Here is a 26,848-nt window from a genome sequence, read left to right as displayed (position 1 = left end):
ATCAGGACAAGGGTCAATCAAAGTTCCAAAAGAAGAGAAGAAAAAGAGGGTGAGCGAGAAAGAAAAAGATGACAGGGCCTAATCTCTCACCAGCCTCGATTCCTGCAGTCGAAGGAGATGACTCCATTCTCATCTGGCATCCACTTTATCCCTGAACAGAGCAGCAAAAGGAGGACTCAGTGGCTTAATCACTCCGGAAAACAGGCCTTGGCCCCCCCACCCCTGCAGGCACCAAACCTTCAATTATCCTTAGCACTGAGTCCTCACTGTTTTAATTCACAGGGTCATGTGACTCCCACAGCCAAAAGCAGAGCTCCAGCCATTATAGCAGAAGGCACGTTGAATAAATACATGCAAAGCTTTCCTTACTTTAATTTCTGGCCTTCACACATTCCCTTGAATGTGTTGATTAATTTTTATGCAAAATGTCACTGGACTGTGCCTGGTGCTCTCAGGAACATTTAAAAATTGGGAAGGGAGTGCATTTACTGTCATCTTTTTGTCATCATTTGTACGCAGCTTTCTCCAATATCTGCAGTGCTGCTGACTCTCGTGATTTTTTTGACGAGTAACGTGATTTTGGCTGAGGTTGAAGCCAGTTTGGCGATGATCTGAGAAGCTCCAGTCTCCAGTGAATTTGAGCCCTCTGATTGGCTGCCTGCCCTGTGTGCCTGCCTCCTGGGGCTGAGTAACCAATTAGAGTTGCTAAAGCAAGAACTCCTCCCCCTCTCACCAGCAGCCCAACCTTTCTCACAAGAGGGGATGGGGGAGCTAAACTCCTTCCCCTCAGCCTGGAAGAGGGAGAGAGTACACTGCTGCGATCTCCACCACACAGGCCTGGGAGAGAGGGTGAAGAATCCCAGAAGGAGCAGAGCAGGGCTGACCAGGGCAGAATTAATTGCTGGGCAGATGTGGGCGTGTAAGCTCCTGCCCCTTACCCAATACATATGGGAGAGTGGACAACACTGATTGTCACACACACACACACTGGTGATGGGCAGGGGGAGTTCAAAACAATCAAAAGACAAACCAAAACCATAATATAATCTTTTGGGGGGGCCAATCTCATGATTTTGGGGGGACGGGACAGACTGATGATATTTGATCTCCTGAGGTTGGCAATATTGTATCTTTTTTCTTACAGAATGGCTGAGAATCTTAAAAAGTAGAAGGCGAGATAGGTGTGTGGCCCAGATTGAGCACTAAAGGCTCTGTTGTGGATTTCTCAGGGCAGATGGCACTACAGCAGGCAGTCAGGCTGAAGAGCATGTAGGCAAGCAGAATACCTTTGGTGTCACAGGTGCAACACACCCCGCTGTAGGGTAGCTAGTGGCTAGAAAATGAGAGTCTTCTATTGCCACCACTGTTACTCTTTTACAGGAATGTGCCTGTGGGGCACACCATCCCTGTTCAATCAGCTCAGGCAGCCTGTGGTTGTTGGTTATTTCCAAGTCGTCTCCCTTTTGGGGAATCCAATCCCAGACCCATATGTAATCCATACTTACTATTCTACAATGGAAGGCAGTGATCCCCCAACCCTAGGCTTCCCAGAATAGGTTCTGTATCAATGTGTTCCCTTCCCTGGTGTGCTTTATATTTTGCCCTGATTTTTAGAGAAAGGGCTAGGAAGGCTGAGCCTCTTTACCTGGGTAAAGTCTGAAGAATCCTGTGAAGCTGCCAAAGTACTGCCAGGTCAGTGTTGGGTCTCTTTGGAAATTGTCCACAAAAATAGGATTCAAGGCTTCTGACATGTAAACTCCATTCAATATGCCAGGGTCTGTGGGGAAATGCGGAGCCAGGAAACACAGAGAGAGGGGAAGAAAGGGTGCAGCAGGGTGAAAAAAGCACAGTATAGAGGAGAGCAGTGGGAACAAAAAGAAAGACCCAGACAGCATGGAGTCTTTACATACAATGATTCTTCATGGTCTGAACACAATTACAACATGTATTCCTCACTGCTGTCACTCTTCATGATGAAAAATATCGTATTGAAACTGGCATTAAAACAAACATTGCAAGAAGAATTGTCTTCACTGTTCAAGCAAATCCTGGAATGTAAGTCACCACAAGCAATCACAAGTTAACTCTGCTTGGTCAAGCATCCTCTCCCTTCCTCTTCTGGGGTTTATCTACCTTGGGTGATTTACATCAAGTTAGAACAGGATCCCAAGGGGTTATGGTAATTAACTCAAGGTTAAATACAATGTAGCACTCAGTATAGACAGGGATTGTTGTGTCATATCATCATACCAGCGGGCTGTGGTAGCCCAACCAGCTGAAACAATGTTAAACATGACAGTCCTGGGTTACAGTGAGTGTTTAACATTGCGTGCTAATTATTAGGACTCCTCCAGTCGTGTTCTAACATGATGCAATTACCCAGTGTGGACAAGCCCTTAGATTTAAAAGCCCTCCCTCTTTCTCCTATTACTCTCTTTTTGGACATCTCTCCCCTGGTTTTCTTCATTCCATTCCTCTGTCTCTGCTTCTCCCCCAATGCCTGATCTCTGATCCTGGACCCCTGATCTCACTTTCACCTGTGTAAATATGAAGATTTACAAAAGACATCTGAGGCTGACATGAGACAGCTTGTAGTGGTATCTACTCCAGCACCAGAGAGGGTAAAATGGAGCAGCAGCAACAGGACAAGGGAAGCTTTGATCAAAACCCTCTTTCTGCAATAAAACCCTCTTAAGCTTTTCAACTTTGCAGTGGCGTATATAATTTCTAAATCGAACAGCATAACAAATAATGATAGCGAAGCTTTAAAAGGGAATCACTGTAGGCCAAATAAATCATGGCACTCACGAGTGTTTGTAAGTGAAGGGCTAGAGCAGTGACACTCAGACCTCAGAGGTTCAGGAGCCAAATTAGCAACCAATATTGCACAAAAGAGCCACAGTGATGTGAATTCATTGTTTTAATTTAATATATATTATTCTCACAGCAAAATGGCTGACCAAATATTATTATTTTACCAACTACAATTGGTTAGTAACAGAGTAAAAGCTTCATGACTGGTTACTAACTTAGACTGGTTAATAATTAAATCACACTGTTTTAATAAAAAGAACAGGAGTACTTGTTCAGGCACCTTAGAGACTAACACATTTATTTGAGCATAAGCTTTCGTGGGCTACAGCCCACTTCATCGGATGCATAGAATGGAACATATAGTAAGAAGATATTTATACATACAGAGAAAATGAAAAGGTGGAAGTACCCATACCAACTGTGCTGCTAAGAGCCACAGGAGACACATTAAAGAGCCACTTGCAGCTCCCAGTCTGAGTATCACTGGGCTAGAGGCTTGGATGCTTGCATGATGATAGATGACCTACTTTAAGTAGCTGAAGTCATGTGGTTTTAGAGGCTAAGCAGGGCTGAGTATGGTCAGTAGTTGGATTGGAGACCTCCCAGAGAACGGGTGTTTATGGAACACATGGATCTTTTGTGCCCCAGATTATAGTCCCTAGGGCTATCAGCTCAGCATGAAATTCATTTAAAAATGTTTAGGACAAAAAAACCTCTCTCTGCATTGGCCCTGTAATGATGTAACCACTTGCCTCTGTTTGCTCCTGTAGCTTCACTGAGCTCACATACAGACAGTCACAGGAGATGAGCCCAACCTAAGACAGAAGTAAGGGAGCATTTCCTGCCAAAATGTACACAAGGAGAAGGACTGATGGTCTGGCAGGCACAGAGCCAGTGGCCGGAGGCAGCCTGATATGTCAATAGAAGAGGGCAGCAACTTCAAGACAATTGTCATCAAGAGCCTCAGCCTGTAAGGACTATGCAGCCCCATGTTTCAGGAGCTTGCCCGCCCACTCCAATAGAGATAGGTCAACTCCTGATTTAAGGCCAGATTGTGACTGACAGATGTGTGGACATACAAAAAGTGGGGGACACCAACCACAATTGCAATGATGCTGCTGCAGGAGGCACGATGCCTCCCAGAGCTCCCCACTGCCACCAGAAGGACAGTGTCTTAAAGTCATAGTACAACCCTTATTCTCTATCTTTCACTTCCTGCCCTCCTATTTGTGTTGTTATTCCCCTGTAGTTTCCAGGTTCCCCTCACAGGGTTGGGAAGTCAGAGGTAAGAGTCCCCCTATTACCTTTGTTGTAGACATTGGTCGGGAGTTGCACATCGCTGTACGTTGTGTTCACCAGCAGATTATTGAAATGCTCATTTGGCTCCAGAATGAATTCGTCTCCAAGCTCCACGTAATTATCATTCTCATCCTTCTCGTTAATCAGGAGAGAGTTGTAGTAATCAAACTGTTGATGAGGAGCAATGAGACAGAGGAAAGGGAAAAGACAGCAAGAGAGTTCATTATCAGTACTGCCAGAAAAATATTATCTTTCCCTGCTTTTCCCCCCCTGCCTCCCTCCCGCTGAAGCCCTTCCCCACTGCCAGAATCCTTCCCTGCGGTGGGGAAAGGCTCCAGTAGCAGGGAACTTGCAGAGCCTTTCCCCACTAATGGAGCCTTTCCCCGCTGCCTCCCTGCTGCCAGAGATTTTCCCCACTGCTGAAGCCTTTTCCTGCAGCTAAAAACAGCAGTTCATATAGGAAGGCATGGCTTGAGCAAGTAGAGAGCCATTTACTTGGGTACATGCCCACACCTTTCAGGTGTATCTGTACGCCTTGTCTAAGCCATGCCTGACCATCTACACTGCTACTTAAACCCGTGCTAGGGGGACTACCTGAGTACGTATGCTACATGACGCTGAAAGAAGCGTGCAGTGTAGATGTAGCCTCGATCTTTAATCCTTCACCCCGCCCTCTTTGACAGATGTGTTCAGGTAGCTCCAGTAGAATGGATAATGGCCAATTCATCACTCTTGCCTGGTAGTCATTTTCAAGCCTGCCAGTCTGTGATCAGATCAACTCACCAGCCCCACCAGCCTTTTACAGCCAAATGACAAGAAGTGAGGTTTACAGTGGAATATACCAATCCAAGGGGAAGCGGAGAGTTTCTACTTATCCATCATTTGGAGTCCCTGTTATTCCCCCTGTTAAAACTCCGCTTCCTCTCCTGCTGATCACAAAGTATCCCTTTCTCTCAGGATGGCACAGCACATGGGAGATCCTCCTTTGGAGATCACCTTTAAGGGGCATTCCATGAGTTAGCCACAGCTGAGGATGCCAAGGAGTCTGGAGTGGAAGGAGTCAGCACCCTTCTTTCTGCAACATCCCCAGCTGCCACCAGCATGTGCAGCAAGAATCTGAAGGATGCTCTTCAGCATGAGTTTACTACCACTGTGGCAGGGTGAGGAGCTGCCATAATGCCCTGGACCTGCCATGGGAGTCACTTATTTAATAAGGCTGACTCCTGATGAGACAGGAGTGAGTTGTTAGTGTGCTACTGGGTGCTCTGAAGGCAAGGAAATTCCCAGCATGTCTAGGAATGGGATGCTTAGATAACTGGGTGCTCATGGGATTGGCAGACCATGCCTGGCTATTGGCCAGTTCCTTCGAGCTCCCTGTCACATGAATCAGGGCTTTGTCATTGAAGGATATGAACGTACCACCAGTGAGGAGTTGAATTCATGATTCAGATCTGCGTCTTCCGCTGCTTCCACCAGCCTCTAATGCAAACACACACAAAGGGAGGATGAGTGGGAAACACTGGGTGTTAGGATATAGATATTCAGGCCTGCCTGTAAAGGCCTGTACTCTAAGAATTTAGGTGTATTCTTATCACTTGGCTAGTTATAGAGGTATAAAAGAAAGAATCAAAATCACTGTCTGCCCGTGTAAGGGCCTTCTCTTACTGTGACAGTCTGAGGCCCTGTTCTTAGGCTAAGGCCTTTGGCTAAGCAGCAGAGGCAGCCATAAGCTGGGAAGCGAATGCTAGTCACATTGAAAGAAGGTGCTATTGGGCTGTTAGGAACACAATCCTGTCCTGATAGTGCCTATCGCCTCCAGAGAAAGGGAAGTGCCTAGAAAATGTAAAAGGAAACTTAGTTTGATAGCATCCTGACTGGCAAGAACTCACTTATCAATAGCGGGGATGTGAAATCCTCATTTCTGTGTTTGTTCTATCATTGTAGTCCCCATTTCCCTATTGTTTTGTCTGTATAATCTGGTTCTGTGATTGTTTCTGTCTGATGTATAATTAATTTTGCTGGGTGTAAACTAATTAAGGTGGTGGGATATAATTGGTTAAATGTTATAATGTGATTAGGATTGGTTAGTTAAATTTCAGGAAAATGATTGGTTAAGGTATAGCTAAGCAGAACTCAAGTTTTACTATATAGTCTGCAGTCAATCAGGAAGTGGGCTGGGGGAGAATGGGAACAGCGAATGGGGTTGGGGAAATTGGAATCATGTTTTGCTAAAAGGGGGAATGGGAACAGGGAAACAGGTAAGGTTCTGTGGTGTCAGAGCTGGAAAGGGGGACACTAAGGAAGGAAACTGGAATCATGCTTGCTGGAAGTTCACCCCCATAAACATAGAATTGTTTGTACCTTTGGACTTCAGGTATTGTTGCTCTCTGTTCATGCAAGAAGGCCAGGGACATAAATGTGTGAAGGAATAAGCCCCCTAACACTGGACAAGCATGAATTGTTCACAAAATACTGAAAAACCCAGTGACTCAGACTTCAGATCTAGTTCAGCATAGTGGAGGAAGCTATGGGAGGTTACAAATTCCCCTGCATCCAATAAAGGAACTAAAGTTCCGTGGAGCAAGTTTCAAATCTGGAGAGTGTACTCACAGCTACTCATTCCTAAGACTTTGTCCCCCCAGACAATGAGTACCATGGCACTGAGCATATTCATAGAGAGAGACTTTTATTCAGAAAAACAACAGAAGTTTTCATTCCACTTTAACCGGAGCCCTGTGTAAAAGATAATCCAGAACCAACCCAGCTTCAGCCTATCACCAACATAAAGGGAACTGAGACAAACAGTGTGATGACTGGATTTTTAAAAGGTCCAGGAAATGTTATGACCATTTGTAAACTTTGCCAGCTATGGAAGCTAAAATAATCACTTGCATTATCAAATCTCAGGTTTTGGGGCATCAACTGATCATTTGTTTAGATTAAGATGAAATCCTGCTCAAATGCAGCCACATTTACCACACTGCAGCTGTGTTATGGGCCTTAATAAGGCAATCCAAGTTTGGATCTGAGTCTAAACTTCATGGAAGGTCCCTAGCTCTCTAATGAGTCAAACCAAAACCCTGGACCTGAACACACCCAAACTTGCCTTTTGATCCAGATCCAAACATTGTGGTTTTGGCCCATCTTTACTTTTTTACACCAATTTGTTTTTAGGGAGCCAGGACTCTGTGGCTATGGATCTGCACTTCTAAAATTAGGGTAAATACACTGGCACACAACAGATTCATAGATGTTAAGACTAGAAGGGACCATTATGATCAAGATTCTAGCCTGACTTCCCTACACAACACAGGTCAAAGACCCTCACACAATCAGAGAGCAACTAATGTGCACAATACACATTCTCAAGCAGCTGCAAGAGTCAAATTCACAGTCCATGGGTATTGCTCAGGGACAAAAGTCACAGTATGCCACATTGGGCCACACAATATTCAAACAGGCTGCCACTCTTCAATAGCCAGTGTGCACTTCACAGGGCAGGGGTCTCACGTTCTGGAGAGTTAGCCCTGGATCTGTTGAAGGAATGTTCATTTTCTCATATTTATTTTGAAGATAGCCAAGTCACTTTTTATTTTTCACCTCTGGCTGAGCTACTATTCCTCTGTTTGTATGCCAGTATCTTTCTGCTAGTGGCTACATAACAGATGGAGTCAAGAGACACCGGCTGTTGTTTGGATGGGCAATGAACTCCTTGTATAACCTTTATACCTGCATAGCTTAGCAGTTGCAGGGAAATCAGGACCAGATATTTTTAGAGGTATTTAGGATCCTAAAGATGCAGACAGGCACCCAGTGGGATTTTCAAAAGCACGTACGTACCTGAGTCCCACTGATTTCAATGGAAGTTAGATGCCTAGGTGCTCTGACTAGGATCCTATTTACATCATTAGGTGCCTAAATACCTTTAAAAATTTGGCCTTCAGTGTCTCTAGTTTTCTGGTTGGCAGAAGGGGATTTCCCCATAAAGTCTGTACCTCAACAGCTTCTACTTTTCGATGCAACATGCTCTCCATCTCCTCTGAGAACTTCTTCACCAGCTCCAAGCCATCCACCTCCTTGATCTTCAGAGTGGGCTCCACGTCTTTATACTTCTGGTCGAAGAAAAGGAGAAAATTCTCATTGAATAAAAGATTCACTAGGAAAGTTGTGAATCAATTACATTAGCTGGGCATTCTAGTTACTGGGGAGAGATGCACCTAAAGCAGAGGTGGGAAAACTACGGCCCTCGGGCCACATCCGGCCTGCGGGACCATCCTACCTGGCCCCTGAGCTCCTGGCCGGGGAGGATCACCCCCAGCCTCTCCCCCGGTGCCCCTCCTCCCCCACAGCCATTCTGCCATGCGGGCAGCGAGCTCCTTCCACTCTGAGCGGCATGGTAAGGGGGTGGCAGCGGCATGTGCATGGTGGTGAAAGCGTCCCAGGAGGCAGTCAGGGGACAGGGAGCAGGGGGTGGTTGGACGGGGATGGAGCTTCTGGGGCAGTCAGGGGGTGAGGAACAGGGGGGGTTGGATGGGGGGTAGGAGTCCTGGGAGGCCTATCAGGGGGCAGGGGTGTGGATAGGGGTCAGGGCAGTCAGGGGACAGGGAGCAGGGGGGGTTGGATGGGGGTGGGATCCCGGGAGGACGGTTTAGGGTGGGGGGTCCCAGGACGGGGCAGTCAGGGGACAAGGAGCGGGGGGGTTGGATGGGTGGAGGCTTCTAAGGGGGACAGTCAGGGGGTAGGAATTGGGAGAGGGCGAATGGGGAGGACACCAGGCTATTTGCATGGCACAGTCTTCCCTACCTGGCTCTCCGTACAGTTTGCACCCCGATGTGGCCATCGGGCCAAAATGTTTGCCCACCCCTGATCTAAAGGGTGGTACTGATTTTCATCTGGCCTTTTCTGTGCCTCCCCTTTCTTCCCTACAGTTGGGCCTGTGCAAATAACTGGTGCATAATGCAGTTAATTTAGACCTCTATGCATAAGTAACTGATTTGCTGGTGCTATGAGGTGCTTGTAGTTGTCTACATTACCTCAGCTGCACCAGCAAATGATCACCCATGCAAAAATGTGCCTGTGGTTATTCACACCCGCAAGCTGTGCAAAAATGGAAGCCAAGTTTTGAAACCTGTCAGTGTGTGTATGTACATCAATGATAACTGTATATGTGCCATGCATACCTGCCACCATGCCACCTCGAGCTGAGCTCTTGCCAACTCTCACAAGCCAAGGAGGATTGGGTCTTATCAGAGCTTATATGGGACTTGGGAGACCTCCAAGACAAACCCAGAGGGTGCAGGGAGTGGTGCTGGTGATTGAGTTCCAGAGTCCGTTCTGAACCAATTCCCTGCCTTGGGGTTGATGAGCACTAGAGCTGGGTATGCCCTCCACTGGCTGGGACAAAGTCCTGACAACTTCATAGTCATTCAAGATTTTCTGACATTTGATCCAAAATAGGGGTTTAACCCCCAGTTGTCTGTCCAAATTACAAACTGGGCAATTATATTGTGCGTGCCTAAATCGCCCCTGCAGTTTTCATGTTAGATGTGGTAGTCCTTATGTCTTCTCTTTAAAAACAATGAGGAAAGAGGAGCAGACCAGATGGGAGCAGGAAGGGAAACAAACTGCAAAAGGAGACAATGTGATTAACCTCTGTCAAAAAGGACAGAACCCTTATCCCACTAGTGGTGATGGGGATGAGACTGTTTTGATTTAAGCGGGAAAACAAAGTAATAGATTCCCTTAGTCCCTCAGCCTTTCTCTTTGGAGTATATGCATCCCACTCTCACCTCCGGATGTACAGGATTTATAAACAGGCTACATGGAGAAAGTTTTGTGAGAGCCCCTTCTTAAAATATTGGCAGCACACCAATGCTCTCAGCCTGAGGTTCACTCCCCAGCACGATACAAAATGAGTGGGGGGCAGACGATTTGGTGGTCCTTTCTAATTAGAAGTTGTGGAGAGGAGTTTGAATGTCTTTGGGATAAGCAACCAGGGCTCCTATTGTTAGACAAGCTCACTCATCATTAGAGAAGGCTGCTGAGCATATGTGGAGTCTGAAATGCCTTGAGGAAGGGACAGGGCTGAGGAGGTAGGACAGAAATAGAATCATACCCAGCTTGCGGCAGGCACGTGCGGAAGCTGCTAGTTCTGTCTGGCATGATTAACAAAGCAAGGCTTTACTGGATTAAAAACTCCAGCCCTTGCATCCATGCTGCTGCTGCTGGGTAGCGGGACTGGATGGGGGAGGGATGATCCCAAACGTTAGCACAGCAACACCACCAACAGGGGATTTACAGCCCACAGATGGAAGGCCCTGGATGATGACGAGACCACCCGACTCATCCCAGCTGCTGCCAGCCTTTCCCATTTAACTGTGTCATAGTTTCATCTGCAGAGAAGCTGATCTCTGCCACTCTGGGGGCCTTAATCAGGGCCCTCCTCTGTGAGATCAGAATAATCTCTCCCTGGAATGCAAGACCGCTGGGAAAACTATACTAGCACTTGCATGCATGCTCTGTGCAAAGAAAACACCATCAGCAGTGGATACACTGGGGTTGTACAGGATGGAGCAGTGATTGTTCCCAACAGCGCAGGGCTGAACAGCAGCCTTTTAGCTCTAGCAGGGTAATAACAGCACTTTGCACTCCTGTCAATTATTTTGAACATGCTTCTGACATATTAATAATTAGAGGTTAAAAGGATATCAATAACCAGCCACAGTGTACATTAAGAGCCCATCTACATGCAGTGTGCACAGCTCAACCCTTAGAATTCTCTGGGGTGGGGAGAATATTGCACAACGTTAGCAGCTGACTATTTCAATGAATTCATTGGGGCTGTGTTCATACACCTTTGTGTTCATCTTCCATGAAATATTCTAGCAAATAATTTTACTGGCCGGAATGTTGATGAAAACAGTGAATTTTAATAGGACTCTTAGAGACTATTTTCTGAAAGAATATTCACATCTTACGAGTAGGGAGCACAAATAATACCATGTGACCTCAGGTATTATGATCAGTTGCCATAGTGATATGTGCACTATAAATGTCTAGGTAGACTTCTGTGTCCAATCAAAACTAACCAACACAGATTACATTTAGAATCTTGGTTATCAAATATCAACCCAGATTCACTTGCTGACATTATTCAGCAAGTAATTTTCAATAATAATCAGTCAAAAACAACAACAACAAAAAACCCCACCACCAGAAGAAAAACCGATAAGTTGCTTGCATACAAGTCACAAATAGAGAAAGAGTCTACTTTCATAAGCTACATCACGCCTTTAAAACTACAACAACAACTAATTGGGATTCTCCTTAAGCACAAGTGGGGGAGGCTGAGGACCCAGAGTTCTGTCTTCTTTGCTGTGTCTGTGAAGTGATTTACATTGCCAAATATATGTTCCTGTTCCAACCTCCATGAAATTTAGTCCACTGAAGTACTTAGCATTGCATAACTCATGGACAGTGCCACTACTTAAGTCAGAGAAAGACATTCCATCCTCACCCAGAAAAATCACTTAACATTCATTATTTAATTTGTCCATTCTGCAATATTTAGCAATCTCCTTACTCAGTCTTATTTCCAGCTGAAGCCAACAGGGGGTTTAGCCGCACAGGAAACCAGGAATTGGTTCTAGGAAACATATTTATTTTGCAATTTTTAATTAACTAAATATAGTAAGCATGAAATCATGGGCCCATTGGCAGTTTTTCCATTGACTTCAATGGGGCCAGGATTTCACCCTCATTGATCTCCTTTTTCTTAGTAAAAACAATAGTAAGTAATTCAGTTACTTAGGGTCAAATCCTGATCCACATGTTCTCCAGAGCATGGACAACCAAGTTTTCCATGATGTGGCTGGGTTCTGTGGTCACTGAAATTCTCAGCAGTGGCCACGTGGCTGTTGTATAACAGAGAGCAGCTGGTAGACTATATAGCCGGCAAACTCGACAAGCCATAGTAAAACAAAGCTGGGATTTTTTATGCCCTTCAAATGTACTTTGTCAGCCTCATGGAGTTTTCTGGGCCTTTTGCTATGCTTTCTCCTCCCATGGATTTTTCAGTGGGGAGGAATGAACTAGCCCTTTTTAACTAATTACTAGAAGTTATCAGGAATTAGAAAGTATTAGTGCACAATGCACACATTTTTTACTACTCTTAAGAAAATAAATGACTAATTTAAAGTAATTTCGCTCTTTGGGTGAAAGCAATTTGTATGAAATTCACCTCTCTGAACACAAAAGGCCTGTGAACCATTTAAGTCCCATTTGAGTCTTCAAAATAGGGCTCACAGAAAAGGAACCACTAACGGTAAAGAAGACGTATGCTTTGCCACTGTATCCACAGCAGAGCCAATGCACTGCAGTGGAGATTTCAGCAGACCAGAGTAAAGCAATTTTAAAGCATCCTTTAGTGGCTATTTAAAATTTGCCATGACCATGTCCTGGCTGGTTCCTGGCTCACTGCTAGCTGAGGAATGGGGCTCCATGTTGCTGTCTGGTGTCATCATAATTCTAACACACCCTAAGGATTTATTGGGCCTCGTGCGATGGGTGCAGGTTGGAGGTATCCAGTAGGATTGGAAGCAGAGGGTGTGGGTTGCAATAGGAATGCCTTATTAGTTTTCCTCTCTTTAAAACAACAAAAGCAAGCAAAAATTGCCAATGAAATTCCATGCAAAATGTTAATTAATGAAATAGAAGATTTAAGTGTAGAAAAGGCAGGAAATGAAAAATTATGGTGCTAATAGCAACAGGAATTTAGTTACATTGTAAATATATCAAGCTCTGAATGCAAGGCCAAATTCTGATGTCCTTATTGTTATTACTCAGGTTTTTACTATGTCCTTACACAGGCAAAACTCCCATTGACTTCAGTAAGAATTTTGCCTGAGTGAGGTGTGAGCAAACATTGAGAAAAAATTCCAGGATTTGGCCTCTGCATTATAAATCCATTGGGGAAGGGACCTGTCCTTGTATTTGTCCGCAAAGTGCCCCAAATACATTTAATGCTGTATATGTAGCAGCAAGCCAAAATATTTCGTGTGAAATGTGCCATGTAGCTCAAATATGATAACATTACTTTGGAAACACTTGTATTTGAATTTTCTGACTTCTGTGCATTCAAATCCACTGCCTTAACATAACCTAAGTCTGGGTACACGTGGGTGTGTGTGCGTTTGCTGAATTACATCAAAGTTCTTTGTAGGTCTGGCCTCTTTGAGAACAAGTTTCACCTATCTCAAGACTGTGAGGTTTGTTCACATTACTGCATTAGGAGGATACCTGATCTTAGCCTCATGAAATCTCTCTCTCTCTCTCTCCACAGCTATAGAGTCAAGCAGATTGAAGTCCTTCAAGCTTATCTGTTTTAAGAAGCTTATTAGTGAAGATGGTGTTTGATCTAGAGTTTCCTAACAGGATAGAGGATGAGGAAAGACCTGGGGAAATGGGCACAGCAGGAAGAGAGGGGAAAACCCCAGGATGAGAAGGAAAAATAAATAGGATTCGAGAGGGAGCAAGAGGGGAGAGGTAATTCTGACTTGTCTGAGCTGCATGTGTATTTCTCTAGTAATGTCTAAACTGGGTAAGAAATGGACTTGAGGAGATGACTCAGAGAAAGAGAGAGTATGCAGGGCTGTGTTGGATGAGAAATCAAACCCAGGTTCAGGGCTGGCCTTACCATGAGGTGAACTGAGGTGGCCGCCTCAGGTGCCAGACTGTGGGGTGGGGGGCGGGGACGCCACTAGGATCCAGAATGTAGAAAATTGTGTCTGCTGATGGTGCATATGGATTCTCCCTGCTCTAGATGCACAGAGATGGTGGAGTGCTGTGCTGGAGGAAGGAGGGCACAAGAGACATAACAGGCAGGCAGGAGAAAAGGTGAGAGGGAATAACAGAAAACAGCAGGACCTGCAGGGAGAGAGAGGAGGAGCAGCAGCCCCTTATGTACCTCTCTACCACCCCTGGGAGCCTGGACTGATTAACACCAGCTTCTCAGGGAGCTTCCTATTTCCTGCTGCTTCCCTGAACCCACTTGAGGAGAACAGGAAGTCAACTGAACTAGTAGGAGCCAGTTAGGCACTTAAGACGCTGATATCTTCCCTCACTCAGGCCCTGCTACCAGCCCTGCTTATTTGTCCCCTTTAATTGAGTGTTGTGAGCCACTATAGCTGGCATAGAACAGCAGTCATGAGTGAAAGGAGAAAACGCCCCTCTGGGGCAGCATTCAGAAAAAGAAAGAAAGCAAAGGAAGCTTTTCTATCTAAGCAGGAAGGAGCTCTCCTGAGATACATAGACACAAATGTTCATGGTGAGCCTTATGGCCCCAGTGAGGATGCGAGTGGTGAGGAGATGCCTGATCTTCCAGTTAGTCAGAGTGCAGGTGACCTGGCAGCTACTGCAGAATCCATATCTCCATCTCAAAGGGATGTAACCATGCACATTCATGAAGAAAAGTGTAGATCAGAGAAGAGTCTGGTGGAGGCGCAAGAAACAGCTGCTGCTGAGTTTTGTTCCTTAAGTCTAGATGATCCAGGACTGTGGACCCACTTGAGCAGTAGCCTGAGGGACTTCCTTGTATTGCATGGGCCACAAAGCAAGTGAAAAACTTCATGTTTCCCAAAGAGAATGGAAATAGAAGTTTTCATCCAACACATTACTGGCGTGAAATCCCCAGTGGTGACAAAGTGGAGAGGCCATGGCTTATGTACTCAAAACCCCAGAATGCTGCATACTGTTTTTGTTGCAAACTCTTCCAATCTAATGTTCCATGAGAAGGCAGCAAATCACCAGAGAGCATTCCACAGGTGGAAAGAGCTTGAGATGAGACTAAGGTTAAAGGTCACCATAGATGATCAGCATCAAGAGAAGATTGCATCAGAGTCTCTTTACTGGCAAAATGTTCTGAAAAGGCTCATTGCCATTGTGAGAATGCTTGCTACCCAAAACCTAGCACTGTGTGGCACTTCAGATCAGCTGTATGTGCCAAACAATGGAAACTTCCTTACAATTGTGGAGCTGATGGCTGAGTTTGATGCTGTACTCCAGGAGCATCTGAGAAGAGTCACCACCCAAGAAATGTACACACAGCACTACCTTGGAAAAACAATTCAAAATGAGATCATTCAGTTACTGGCAACAAAAGTCAAACAGAAGATTGTGGCAGATCTGAAGTCAGCAAGCTATTACTGTTATTCTGGACTGAACACCTGACATCAGCCATATGGAACAAATGACTTTAATGGTGCATTTTGTAACAGAACCTAGTGAAAATGTCCCTGCACTGGTGACTGTCAGAGAGCATTTTCTAGAATTTATTGACATTGATGATACTACAGGAGCTGGTCTGACAAATGTGCTTCTTACAAAGCTGGAAGACATGGGAATTGCGATAGCTGACATGAGAGGTCAGGGCTATGATAATGGTGCCAACATGAGAGGAAAGAACAGAGGAGTGCAGACACAGATCCGAGAATTAAACCCTCGAGCTTTTTTTGTCCCATGCAGTTCTCATTCATTGAACTTGGTGGTCAGTGATGCAGCATCAGCTTCTAGTGAGGCTGCTGAATTTTTTAATGTAATTCAAAGCATCTATGTATTTTTCTCTGCATCAACTCATCGATGGCAAATTTTGAAGCAACATCTGGGAACATCCTCTCTGACACTGAAACCACTGAGTGCCACATAATGGGAAAGTCGAGTGGAGGCGATAAAGCCTATCAAACACCAAATTGGGAAGATAGATGATGCCATAGTTGCCGTTATGAAGGATAATGCTATGACAGCAACTGTTCATGGGAGAACAGTGGCAGAGGGAAATGAAATCACAAGAAACATACATAACTTCAAATTTCTGTGTGGCTTAGTGTTGTGGCATGACATATTGTTTGAAATAAATGTTGTAAGCAAGAGACTCCAAGGTGTTGACCTTGATATATCTGGGGCCATGGAACAACTGGACAAAGCAAAGTCATACCTACAGTCTTACTCGTCAGATGAGGGATTTCAAAACATTCTGAAGAGTGCACAGAAGTTGGCAGAGGAACTTCACTCTGAAGCTATTTTCCCACCCATTCAAGAATACAAGAGTCACCGAAGAAGAAGACATTTTGATTACGAGGCACGGGATAATCCCATAAGAGACCCCAAACAACAATTCAAAGTTGAATTCTTTAACCAGGTGCTAGATTATGCAATACAGTCAGTTGAAGAATGTTTCATGCAGCTCAAGGAACACAGCGGTATATTTGGGATGTTGTATGATATTCCAAAACTCCTCACTATACCTGAAGAAGACCTACACCAGCAACACAGGGCACTAGAGACAGGGTTGACACATAATGACATGCGCGATATTGATGCGAGTGATTTAGGTGATGAATTGAAAGCCCTTTCAAGATACATTTCAGCAGGATCAACTCCAAAGGCTGTTCTGGAATACATGTACACAAATAAGATGACCACCCTCTTTTCAAATGCTTTTGTTGCTCTGCGCATACTTCTAACACTTCCTGTAACAGTTGCCAGTGGAGAATGCAACTTCTCCAAGGTGAAATTAATAAAAACACAACTACACTGCACAATGACACAAGAGAGGCTGGTTGGCCTTGCAACCATCTCAATAGAACATAAGCTGGCCCAGACTGTTGACCTTCAGCAGGAAGCAGTTCAAATCTTTGCAACCAAGAAGGCATGGAAAGCACTACTTTCATTATTCAAACAGATAAAAATGCCAGTGTAATCAAAATGTCTTCTTCTTTGGTGACTCTTGTATTCTTGAATGGGTGGGAAAATAGCTTCAGAGTGAAGTTCCTCTGCCAACTTCTGTGCACTCTTCAGAATGTTTTGAATGTCCCTCATCTGACGAGTAAGACTGTAGGTATGACTTTGCTTTTCAGGCATTTGAAAGTTGAGTGTTACTTAAAATTTTTGAACAAGGCATTTTAAGTTGTTAGTTCTCCTTTACTGGGGAAGGTAGCAGAGCAGGACTATGAGAGGAGCAGAATAGGAATAAGGCAGAATTGAGACCTTTCAAAGTTTTGGCCCAAGCGAGGAGGCATGGAGGCGTCATTTGAGCTCCCTGTCTCAGGTGCCAAAATGTTGTGGGCCGGCTCTGCAGGTCCTGCAGGAAGTGACAATGGTGACTCAGTGAGGAGCATTCTTCCCCTGAGATGCCGCTGAACCAGTGTCCCATTCTGACATCGAGAATTCCATTTCAAGCAAAGCACAGTGCATCTGCATTCAGTGCAGCAGGTCTGCATCATGCACAAGAGAGGCAGATACCTTCTTCTCTCTATCAGTTCAGTGCTCAGGATCTTTGACTGGGGCCAGTGAAATGTGGCTATTCGTGGGTGTGGGGGTGCTCCTCTATCAGCCTACCAGGGAAAGACGGGTGCCACCCCCGCTGCATGAATCCTGGGCTTGATTTGCTGGTCAGAATCAAACTGCCTTTCAGTCAGAAATCAATCCTCTTGTCTCTGAGAGAATCACACATAAAATTTTGCTGGATTTGGTGCAATCTTTTATTGACCATCTGAATGTGGTGACTGCTATTAGAAGCAGCATCTATGAGCCCTGTTGTGCTAGGTTCTCTCCTCTCCTAAAGCGCTTTCAGTCTAAATAGACAAGATAGACAAAGGGGAAGTAGAGGCACAGAGAGGTGAAAGGTCGTCCAGCGGGCCAATGGCTGAGGTGGGACTAGAACCTACCTGTCCTGGCTCCTATGGCAGTGTCCTAGTAACTTGTCCACACTGTCTTTCACAGCCCACACTGCCCCTCATAACACTGGGTTTGTCAAGAAACAACCCCTCTGACTTCTGACCTTAAGGAAGGTGGAAGCATTTAACGTCTGAGAAGAAATAGCCACAAGTGCAGTATTGGATTGTTTTGATGGAGCAGTGGAGACAAAGACTGCAGCATTTTCTCACAGTCCTTAACAGAGATGGTAAAGCTTATAGAACCCTATGGAAAGATTCATACCTGCAGTCTTTCCATGAAGATCGTGACAAGGGGCAAATGCCCTGTGGCATTGCAGGAGATGGAGGTCCCAGCAAAAAGCAAATAGAGAAGCCATTCAAATGGAAGCTAGGTCCAAAGGGAACTTGGATACCTTCCAGAAGCTGGTTCTATCAACTGGTGACACTACAGAAGCTGGCAAGGTGTAACCATCATCACTGCTAGTAAAGGCCAGGCTTCAGCCAGTTTTGGCATCACCCCATGGCTGGGTAAGAATTGGGCAATAAAGGGTCTGAATGCATTTTAGTCCAGTGTGGCACATGTATGGTCCTCATGAAAAGAACTAATTAATGATCAGTGTAGATGACTCATGCTGAAGGACCAGAGGACATTTATCAGACAAGCACAGCTAAAGAGGCACAGAGGGAATCTGTTCTTGCATCAGACAGAAGGGAGTACACTGGAAAAGGAGTTTCCGGAGGATCCAGTAGAAAGGTGAGGAAGTATGAATGGAACAACATTCTGTCCCTTTTGTAGCTGAAGCACAGGAGGGGCGGTATCAGTAGAAAGAGGGCAAAATGTAAACAGCTGGAAGAAGTGAAGGGCAATTTATGGCTTGGCACAAAGAGAAGATGCAGGGAAGTAGGAGAGAGAATGGAAGGTGGGTGCGAAGAAAGAGAATCCATCCTCTCAGATGGGTTCTGCAGTGCTCGTAATGAGCCATGTCCTCTCCAGCAGCACAAAAAAGAGGCTAATTGGTAAAACTGTGCTTGCAGCTGTGCACAAAGGGTAGAGTGCAACGTGCACGTGATCATCCCATCCCTCCCCTCCTCAAGCTGTCTATAGTGCACAGAGACAGCAACCAGGCAGGGAAAGCAATGGTGTCTCAGGTTATGGGGTGTGCTTGCATTGAACACCTTCCACTATCACAAAAGATGCTGTCATGACACAGCATCTTAGCACTAGCCCCTTCTATAATATAGAAATTGGTGTAGAAACTACTCTCACTTCTCCCTATTCCCAGAAATGGGTTATTTACTGGGGCGTAATTGGGGCAGAGTCCCATTGGAGATTGGGTGAAGAGGATGATAACCAGGCTACGTATCCGTCATCCACTAGATTCTCCAGGGACACCTATTGCCTGGAAGCAGAACACAGGGAGACTGATTGCACCAGCAGGCTCATGCACTCGGGGGTGATTTTCAACAGTGCTCAGCACTGGCTGAACCCTGCGCCCCAGTTTATCATTAGCTTCACTGGGAGCAGGGACAGGCAAGTGCTGAGCACTTTCAAAGGCCCACCCTCAGTGCTATGTACAGAGGCCATCCAAGCAAATGAATCGTTGGCAGCCAGCAGAGAGTGTGGCCATATGGAAAGAGGCTAGTTTTCACAGAAAGAAGATCTGAATCAGAACAGAGAATCTCCCTCCTCCCACTCTCTGGCAATGAGAGCCAGGGGAATGGCAATGATCAAGAGGCAAGTCTGGTGCTCGCTGCTCTTCATGCTAAAGCCCACCATACCTGCATGCACAGTCACTGTGTGTGAGTTCATAAAGAGTGTGATTGGTTCCTTATCTGGCTCATGGAACTGCCTCCCTGCCAGGATTCTGATGAGAACTCTGTCCCCTGGCAATTTCAATGAACACCCTCCCCCCCCCCCCATCTATCTCCTGCACTGGCCTGTTCCATATAAAACATACAACTTCCCATGCAGACTCACACATGCACCCTTCAAATTAGCCTTCTGCCATCAGAACTCAATCGCTCCAAAGTTCATGGAAAACAAAAGAGGAGCTGGCCTGACCAAAGCAAACTCATTATTTCAGATAATTACATGCTGGTTCATAACTGGTTAAATGCAGCAAAAACTTGAGACAGATTTTTGCAGTGCTTCTCCAGTTCCAACATTCCGTGCCTGAGCTCATGGACCGAGTAAATCAAACAGGATGGCCCAAATTCTCTGCTGGTGCAAATGGGCCAAACGCCATTGAAGTCGCTAGAGCTGGACCCGTTTTTGCCAGCTGCTGCCAGTGAGGATGTTCCTAGCAACTGGAATTTCAAGAAGCAGAGGGTATGAAGGTTGCTATTCCTGTGCTGAAGTTGCAGGGGCATGGATTAAAGAACTGTGTATGATGGGCAGGCTAGGGTGAGCAATTCTTCATTCCAAGGCAATCTAGTTGTATACAGCTGCTTTCAGAACTGGCATCACAACACCCTTCAGAGAATCAGCCCTAAACTAAAGAGGAAAAACAGATTTTAAAGCAAGATTTAAAGAGACGGAAGTGACTCAGTGGAACAGTGGGAGGAAGATAGATGAGGAAGTACAAATAAACAAGAGAGAGCCCCAGTTGGGAAAGCCCAGGAAATGGAGAGGAAGGAAATATTGGAGTAGAGTGAGCAGGCAGGGGAGTAGATGGATATGCAGTTAAGAAGGGAGGAGAAGAGTGAATATGGTCATTAGGGGAAATAGGTGGATATGAGGTCAGAGGAGAAAGATGAACAGTGCCCATGGACAGTATGAAAAGCCAGGAGGGCAATTCTGAGTTCAAAGTGGCTAATGAGCCAATGAAAGCATCAGAGAGAGGTGCAAAGTCCACCTGGACCAATGAAGGTTAGAGGGTAGGGACTGGGAAATGAATCCAAATGGTCTTGAAAGTTAGTGAAGATTTCCTAGTGTTGCCCTTCTACAATCGATCCCCAGAACGGACGGACGCGCACACACACACACACACACAGAGAATCTGAAACCAGCAAAGCTCTTTGCAGGTATGGCCTACCTTCTGTAAGAGGAGAGAGCCTGAATATTTTGTCATGGTGGAATATATCTCCCCACCAAAGACATCTGCCCAGGACTTCACCCTAAAGTGGAGAAAGAGGAAAACCAGCAGTGTTAATACATCAGGTAGATGAGCTGCATCAAAGGGCAACAGTTGTGCAGGCATGTATCACTTCCTGTCTCCCTATGCACGCAAATCACCAAGCACACCTAGGATGCTGTAGAAACAGTGACAACACATTTTCTTTTTGAACTGCTGGTAAGACACACAACAGTAGCAGGAAACCATCATCTCTGTGACCCACTCTGCACCCTGGTCTTTCCTTACCATTAGGCTGTTTTAACACAGTGCCATGTTTTGGGGTTCTTATTCAGTCACTATTGACTCTAACAGGAGTTTGCTTGAGTAAAGACCAAGTCAAATCTGAGTTATAACAGGGTAAGGATCTCAGGATTCAGTTAGATCATGAACACTTTGGGATAGGGACATTGACCAGGCTGTGATCTCAGCTACTCCAGTGTGAATCCAAGGCATGCAATTGCTTTCAGTGAAGGTATCCTGGACTGACACAGATGTAAACTGGGAGAAGATTCTGGGTTACATCTTATCTCTCTGTCAAGTACCATGCACATATATGCCATCCTATAAATAAAAGACAATAGCAATACCACACAGAGATCCTAAGAGTGGTGACATGCAGGCTGAGCATAAAGATATTGCCTCCTCCCCAAATTAGCGTATTTGGCAGCTGTAATTGTCAGAATACTTAATCAGGAATCATGTTAGGATGTTCCACCTATACTCAGTTCCTTTTACGGGGATTCACTTAGGAGATATCTACTTCTTTATAGAACACATGGCTGTCTCCACTCATCAGAACACACCAGTTACTTATGGAGTACAGATTGTTACCTATAATTTTCAGTGGGATTCCTCCCACTTCTAAGAAAACTTTAAATCCAGAGGGCCTGATTCTTCTCTTTGCAATGGCAGTATATTGCAATCAAAATCAATGGCATTCCACCACCATAAAAAACTAGTGCAATGGCATAGTAAATCAGGCACTGAGACATCCATTTTTAACCACTGTGTGTGATCCTGCTCCCACTGAAGTCAATGGGAGCAACTCCGTATTTCTGGCTTTGATGGTCAGTTTATTGGTTTCTGCATCCTGTTTTGTCAGCAACAGTCATTTTTTTTATACACTGAAAACAATAGCGAATATTTGAATTTGCTAGGAAGACAGGATTCACTTTCCCATCTCAGACCCTTGTTCTGACAAGCCCACTAGCCTGCTTCTAAGCAGAGAAAAGCCAAAAACAAACACTTGGCCTATTGTGCAATGCATGGGGGTGGAAAAGAATTCCTTTCAGACCCTCATGGTGATCAACTGATGTCCTAAAGCATGAGATCTGATTACCCTTATCTCAGTATTTAACTCAATAGCCCCCTGAAGCAGCTCATTTAACAACTTGTCTCTATAAGCCAATTAATGTTGCCATGAAAATTTACTAACAGTCACAAAAGCTGCTTACCCACCTATATGATGATGATGATGATAGGAAAACTACACATAGGGCTTCTGGGAGGTTGCCTAGCCAGCCCAGGTAACTACAGCAGTGTTACCGTCTCTCTGGATTTCATCATGTCTTGTGATATTTGGTGTTTTTTCTCAAAGCCAGGGCTCCTGAAATCATGTGATTGCATGAGAATCTCAGAGCTTTCATTAAAAAGCGAAGAAATTAAAGTTTCTAGCCCTCATGGTTGCAAAAGAAAAGCTTGAAAATGTGAACCCTAAAAGCTCCATCACTGGGAAATAAATAAAAGAACCTGAAATTTGTTTTTTTAAAAACTATATGATTTTAAGCCAATCCCATGATTTCTGAATGCTTGGAATTGGAAACAATGCTGCAGACTCCTAGGCAATATCCTGGGACTGTGGCAATGGGCAGGCAGCTGTGGCACAGCTGTGTTCAGAGCACAGCAGCATCTCTATTGACTGCTCTCTGGCTGCCTCCCTAACCCTGTTGGCTGTCTCTCTGCTGAGTTTCTTAAAGCTACGTGTGGCACTTGGGGTACTGGAGAATCTACACTTCTTGCAGGCAAAGAGAAGGACAATCCTGGCCCGAGAGTTAGGCAGAAGCATGGGGACAGAAAGGGGGAGTCATGGGGACAGAGATGGGGAACTACAGGGTGACAAATGGAAGGCCAGAAAGAGGAGAAGAGCCATGGGGAGGCATGAGAAGACACATTAGGCACAATTATAAGAGAGACATAGGTCAGGCAACTGGCAGCATATAGACACATCTCATCAGAGCAGTGTAAAAGGGGGGTTCCTGTAGGTCAATAGGGGTCAGAAATAAATGGGGACCCAAGAAGGGCACTGAAACAGCCAATGGACAATTATTTTTCACGTAAGCCTGGGGGCTGCTGGAGGGGTAGGTGCATTTTGGTGAATCTGAGGTAGTTGTCTTTGTCCTCTTCTCTCAATCATCTAACAAAGAACCAAACTCATATTCACCAGATTGCATCAAAACTTGTTCTGTGACTGGCGGTTCCCACAACTGCAGTTAATATGCAGAATTGTCCCTCGGGGGGGGGGGGGGAAAGCCTTGAAATGTCAGTAGCTACCTGGTTATTGTGATTTAATAACCACAATTATTAAGATTTCATGGTGCAGCAGCCAGGATAAAGTCGATGGTAAAATGTTATGAGATGCCCAGGGTTAAGCCCCGAAGGGTGGCAATGAATGTGTGGGTTTCTTGGTAAATACATGAAGAATTCCATGGATGGAATCTTTTGGGGTCTATTTGAAAGAGGCCTTGAGCTGCTTGAATGCAAAACACTCCTCTTGATCTCAGGAAGAGACATAAGATTTTTTCAATACTTTAGTTCAAGTAACTGTTTCTCCAGCACAATGTCATTTCTTTCAGCCATTGAATGAGAAGCAGGGTTTCCTCCCCTCAAAACAGCATTCTGGGACACAATCGCTGCTGGTCAGGAGTGTTCTCTGCTCTCTGAGCCAAGCCCTCTGAGTAATGCAGAAATATCCAAATCTCTTCCCTTTCAAATAAATTGTAGCATAAAAAATTCTACACCAATATATTTTTAACCTTAAAGTAGTTAAGTTGCTTAAAGCAGCTTAGCAAGGTCCATTACTTTTAACTCTATATATTCAGATGTTAGTATTATGGCAACCTGCCAAAGAAAGCTTTGTCACCAAGGCAGGACTCACTTTGTAGCATGGTGTCAGCCCTTGGCTAGCCATCCATGACTGTGGAGAGATACATGCACTCCCCTTCCCCTCAAAGTGCATGCACAAACGCACCCCAACAAGTACGGCACATGCACAAGGCTGTATACTCATACTAAAACCCTTGTGTAAAAAGTCCATGCACAGATACATGTATGAAAACCTGCATACAAATGCAGGGCACACACAATACAATAATGCTATGAAGACTTTGCACTTCTAATGTGCTTTTCATTTGCAGATTTCACAGGATTTTATAAAGGAAGATTAGAGTCATAATCCCCATGTTACAAATAGGGAAAGGAAACAGAGAGGTGATATGAACAGCATATCTCCATACACTAAAATATGTATGTGCGTGTACAGTACATACATGTACTGCACATGTGTGCATAATAATCATTGCTATGTAAGCCTTTGGAATAATATTATAGAGAGACAGTGTAAGGGGATAGTACCAGTAACATACAGAAGTACTAGGAACTGTAAGACAATTTGGATCTTACATATAAAGATGGCCAGAATGACACATCTTCATTCAAGTACTTCAGACATATCACAGAGCACCAGTGCTACAGCCCTGCCCTAGGAGGATGTTACACAGCCGCATAAAGTAAGTGCGCTTCTGAGGTGGCTCAAATTTGTCCCAGCAACCAAACTGGTCTCCAGCTGCCCCAGAGATCAGGGGCAATATATGCTGTCTTTACACATGTTTGCCTGCTCCTTCTGGTGCACCAAACAGAGCTGAGGAAATTGACTAGAGACTACAATAAATAATAACATCTAGCTCTTATCTAGTACATTTTATTTTCAGATCTCAAAACACTACACAAAGGGGGTCAGTATCAATATCCCCAATTTACCAATGGGGAAACTGAGGCAAGGGGAGGGACATGACTTGCCCATGGTCACTGAGCAGGCCAGTGGCAGAGCTGAGAATTTAACTCAGGTCTTCTGAGTCCCAGTCCACTGGGCTATTCTGTACACTTTAAGAACAATCCTTTTCTGTCTTTGAGCCCAAGTCCATGGGAATGATTCCCACTGTGTCTTGGACCTGATGGTGAAGCGAGATTTTGCATCTAGGGCAAAAATCAGGTCAAAGAAATATTCCATGCAAAAAGTACAATTAAAGCTCTGTCGTCCCCCAGACAAATGACATCTCTGAAAGGTGGGGAAGTGGGTGCCTTTTAAGGGAAGGGACTGATGCTGGTTACAGGAGGGGACAAAGGAACACTGAGAGAAAAGGGACGATGAATGGCAGAATGGGGACTGGGACATCAGTAGCAGAAGAGGGAAGTAGACAGTGAAGGGCAGAGGGTGGGAGAGGGCAGAGGAGTATGTGGGTAAAGGGGTATGAGGCATGGGGGAAACACTTACGTTTCCAGTGGTATCTTTGCCTGGGACTTAGCGGAAGGCAGGAGGCAGCTGAGTGAGAGGAAAAGCCACAGGATGGCTCCTGGCACCATTCTCCAGGCAAAAACCATCAGCAACAGGACCAGTTGTATAGACATAGAGATTCCCAGCCACATTTGCCACTCTATGGAGGTCCCAGCACTGTCCAGACAGACCCCAGCATGGTGTCTTGCTGGGGAGTGGGGTTGGGGAGCAGAGTCCTAGCGACACTTAAGCCTGCATGCTGCTGCCACCCTGTGCCGTCACTCCACACTGTCCCTGCCCAAATGGAGAAAAGCTCCAACGGGACTGCACAGGCTCACACCCAACAGCTGCAGATAAAAGTTTGCAAAGAATATGCTGGAGTTACTGAGAGGGGAAACTTGGGAGAAGCTGCCCCATGGCTGCCAAGGTAATCACTGGGTCCCGTCTAGTTTATGTGCCCTGCAGGAATGGAAGAGACTTGAGGGAGCTCTGCAGCAACAGCATCTACGTAATCCACTGCTGGCCCTTTAATCCCCATGCAAAGCAGCAATAGCAGCAGATTTAGGGAAGTGGAGTGGGATAAAATCACCCAGGATTACTCTGATTTCTGAAGACAGGCCTCAGCTCATCCAATCAGAGATCAGAACAAGCTCCCTCCAAGCCTGTTTTAAAGGGACAGCATCACCTCTTCTAAAAAAAGCCTCCTGACCTTTGATCCCTACTGAACAACACTTGCTCCTCACTTGTAGAGGATGCATGTAAATTCTTTGCCTGGGATCATTTCTATCGATTTACTTTTATGTCCCACCCTCTCCCTCCATCTTCTAGGAAGTACAAAATATATTAAGCCAAATCCCGCTCTTCATTATTCCTATGAATGTTACCCCAGTAAGTCAAAAGGGTTGCACAAGTGTAAATGAGAGGCATATTTAGACTGGGTCAGAATCTGATCTCGGTTATACTGTTGGGTTAGTATAAAGGATGATTATTATTACCTACTGTTTGTATTAGGGTTCCACCCTCAAGGTCTCAGTGAGAACCCCATTGTGCCGGGAACTATCCAACCAAATCTAAGATGCAGTCCCTAGACTAAAGAACTAAATAATTTCTAGGCAAAAAATGAACTGAGGGAGGAAAAAGGACAACAAGAAGCAAAAATGGGATCAAGGAAGAACCAGGAAAATACTGGACCCGTAATCTGATCTGACATCTGTGAATGTGAGTGTTTATTATTAATGAAGTCCAACACTTTGGTACAGGAAAAAAATATCCAGACAGCTACCCCCTAATTTGTATCTGGAGACTGACAAGTGAGTCCAGAGAATGTATGGTTGTAGTAGATAGCAAATTACATACTGTTA

The 26,848-nt window shown here is 45.0% G+C and overlaps 1 protein-coding gene across 3 annotated transcripts in view; it reads right to left on the bottom strand.

Moving 5' to 3' along the window:
• CACNA2D4 (calcium voltage-gated channel auxiliary subunit alpha2delta 4) overlaps window positions 1-26,848 on the bottom strand; it is a 212,421-nt gene that overhangs the window by 155,757 nt on the left and 29,816 nt on the right. For 2 of the 3 annotated variants that reach the window (XM_043517786.1, XM_043517792.1), the window contains exons 2-7: window positions 20,858-20,939; window positions 8,109-8,225; window positions 5,533-5,592; window positions 4,119-4,281; window positions 1,646-1,777; window positions 91-151 (exon numbers count right to left, since the gene is read on the bottom strand). In XM_043517786.1, the coding sequence (XP_043373721.1) occupies window positions 91-151; window positions 1,646-1,777; window positions 4,119-4,281; window positions 5,533-5,592; window positions 8,109-8,225; window positions 20,858-20,939 (615 nt within the window). Of the gene's footprint in view, window positions 1-90; window positions 152-1,645; window positions 1,778-4,118; window positions 4,282-5,532; window positions 5,593-8,108; window positions 8,226-20,857; window positions 20,940-25,487; window positions 26,076-26,848 lie in introns of those variants that run through there. The other variant, XM_043517780.1, reaches the window with a different exon arrangement.

The sequence above is a fragment of the Dermochelys coriacea genome, chromosome 1 (genome assembly GCF_009764565.3).
Source record: "Dermochelys coriacea isolate rDerCor1 chromosome 1, rDerCor1.pri.v4, whole genome shotgun sequence".
In the NCBI taxonomy this organism is placed as follows: Eukaryota; Metazoa; Chordata; order Testudines; family Dermochelyidae; genus Dermochelys; species Dermochelys coriacea.
This window is presented reverse-complemented; position numbering and strand designations above follow the sequence as displayed.